Below are 1,940 nucleotides of genomic sequence, written 5' to 3'. Positions count from 1 at the left end.
CCAATTCCTCCCCAGTATCCCATCTATCCCTGCCCTCTGGCAGTGGGAAGCCATTCCCTGTGTCCTGTCTCTCCATCCCTTATCCCAAGTCTCTTTGCAGCTCTCTTGGAGCCCCTTTAGGCACTGGAAGGGGCTAAACACCCCCAGCTCAGCCTGTGACAGGTCAGTGCCAGTCTGCAGCAGGATCTGACTGTCCCCCACTTTGGGCTGTCCTGGCATCCCCCTGGCACAGCCCTGGAGGCACATACCCACTGGAGGAGGTGCTGGGCAGCGTCCTCCTCATGCCGGTGCTGGAGGGGTTCAGGTCATAGGCCAGGTGGCCCTGCAGCTCCCCCAGGGAGAAGTTTGGCCCCGTGCCCGTCACCACCGGCGCTGCAGGGAGAGAGGGGGTCAGGAGGGGCCAGCATGGAGGGGATCCCCAGCCCACCGAGGGGTGGGGGGAGTTGTGGGGACACTGCTGTGCTCAGGTAGCCAGGGGGGTGGGCTGTGGCACTCACTTCGGGACACCTGGATGAGCTCGGTGACGCTGAACACCCCCGAGGTGACGAAGCTTTCCTGGAAGTCTGTGGAATCTGTGTGGGAGAGAGGAGGGAGGGCTGGGGGAGGGGTGACAGGACCACCTCTCCCATTCTGCACTGCCTCGTGGTGATGCTTCAGGGCACCCCAAATCCCCATCTGTCCCCTCCTCATCTTTCGCTCCCTGCTCCAGCAAGGGACCACCCTGACAGGTCCCCTCCCCTGAGGACACCCTGGAGCTGTTCGATGCCTCAGTTTTCCTGTGGCTGAGAGTGCTGGCAGGGCTGGGGGCTGCACCCCCACCATGGGACTCCCATGGCACTGCTGTCCCCAAGGGACGTGGCCCCAGCAGGACCATGCCCAGCTCATTGCAGATGCCAGGCAGTGGCTGGCTGGGGCTGGGGGTCACCAGACCCCCCCACAGGGAGCACAACTGCCTGTTAAGGGACCCTGGGGATGGGCTGGGGTCTGCCTTGAACCCTTGCCCAAGCCCTGCCTGTGCCACTCACCCAGAGTGATGGGTTTGCTGTCCTCCTGGTCCGAGCCGATGCCTGTCCGGGGGCTGCTGCTCTGCTCTGCGTCTGCAAGACGAAAACCCACCAGGGTGAGCCTTCCACATTACTGTGTGCCCCCCATGCTGGTGTGAGCCAGGGCCCTCACAATCTGACTACCCCCTCACCTCTCTGCTGGGGGGAAACGGAGGCACAGGCTGCCCAGAGGCTCTCACCATGCAGGAGAGCCACCGCCGAGCTGGCACGTACCCAGGGAACAGCCACCAAGAGGCACCACCTCGGCCTCCCTGCCACTGCCAGGGCAGGGACAGCCCCACATTGGCATGCAGGATCTGGGTGGTGATTCCCACAGGAGGGAAACCTGCAGAGCTCAGCCTGCCCCGAGGCTGGTAGTGGCCATCCAGCTCTGCTCCTGCCTCGCTCCCTCCTCTCCTCCCTCTGGGCAGTGTCACTACGGCATGGCATGGCATCACCCGGGGCCCCTCGTCCTGCCTCTGCCAAGCCTCCTGGAGGGCAGCAGGGCTACGAGGCAGCACCTGCTCTGACCCCCAGAGCCCTGGTCGGCCCTGCTCCATCTTGTCTAAAAATAACCCTGCTCAGACGCTGAGCTCAGCAGCCCTGGCACACCCTGGCACGGCACAGCACGGCACACAGGAGCATCCTTCCTCACCTGCCTGCTCCCAAAGCCCTTCCCAAACTTCTGCCATGTATTTCCTCCCACTCCTCCATCCTCCTCCTCGTCCTCCTCCCCCCGCTTTGGCCTTCGGCATTTATCTTTCACAGTCTTGGCAGATGCCAGGAAAGGGCTGAGACAATCCAAAAACACTGTCAAAACCGCATGGCTGCCGCTGCCAACCCACCCGTGCCCCGTGGGATTTCTCCCTTTCTCCCTCTTTTCCTCCCCCTTTTCCT

General features: G+C 63.2%; 1 protein-coding gene across 1 annotated transcript in view; it reads right to left on the bottom strand.

Annotated features, from left to right (window-relative positions):
• Positions 1 to 1,834, bottom strand: part of LOC103802528 (nuclear factor 1 C-type-like) — a gene marked incomplete at both ends in the record, with an annotated part of 2,096 nt that extends 262 nt beyond the window's left edge. Inside the window, 5 exons of the mRNA XM_009075012.1 lie at positions 249 to 372; positions 498 to 572; positions 1,026 to 1,097; positions 1,196 to 1,202; positions 1,699 to 1,834. Of these exons, the coding sequence (XP_009073260.1) occupies positions 249 to 372; positions 498 to 572; positions 1,026 to 1,097; positions 1,196 to 1,202; positions 1,699 to 1,834 (414 nt within the window). The remainder of the gene's footprint in view (positions 1 to 248; positions 373 to 497; positions 573 to 1,025; positions 1,098 to 1,195; positions 1,203 to 1,698) is intronic.
• Positions 1,835 to 1,940: the final 106 nt, after the last annotated feature.

This window comes from Acanthisitta chloris, unplaced genomic scaffold (genome assembly GCF_000695815.1).
Source record: "Acanthisitta chloris isolate BGI_N310 unplaced genomic scaffold, ASM69581v1 scaffold27035, whole genome shotgun sequence".
In the NCBI taxonomy this organism is placed as follows: Eukaryota; Metazoa; Chordata; class Aves; order Passeriformes; family Acanthisittidae; genus Acanthisitta; species Acanthisitta chloris.
Note: the sequence above shows the minus strand (reverse complement) of the source record. Positions and strands in the feature narration are given on the sequence as shown.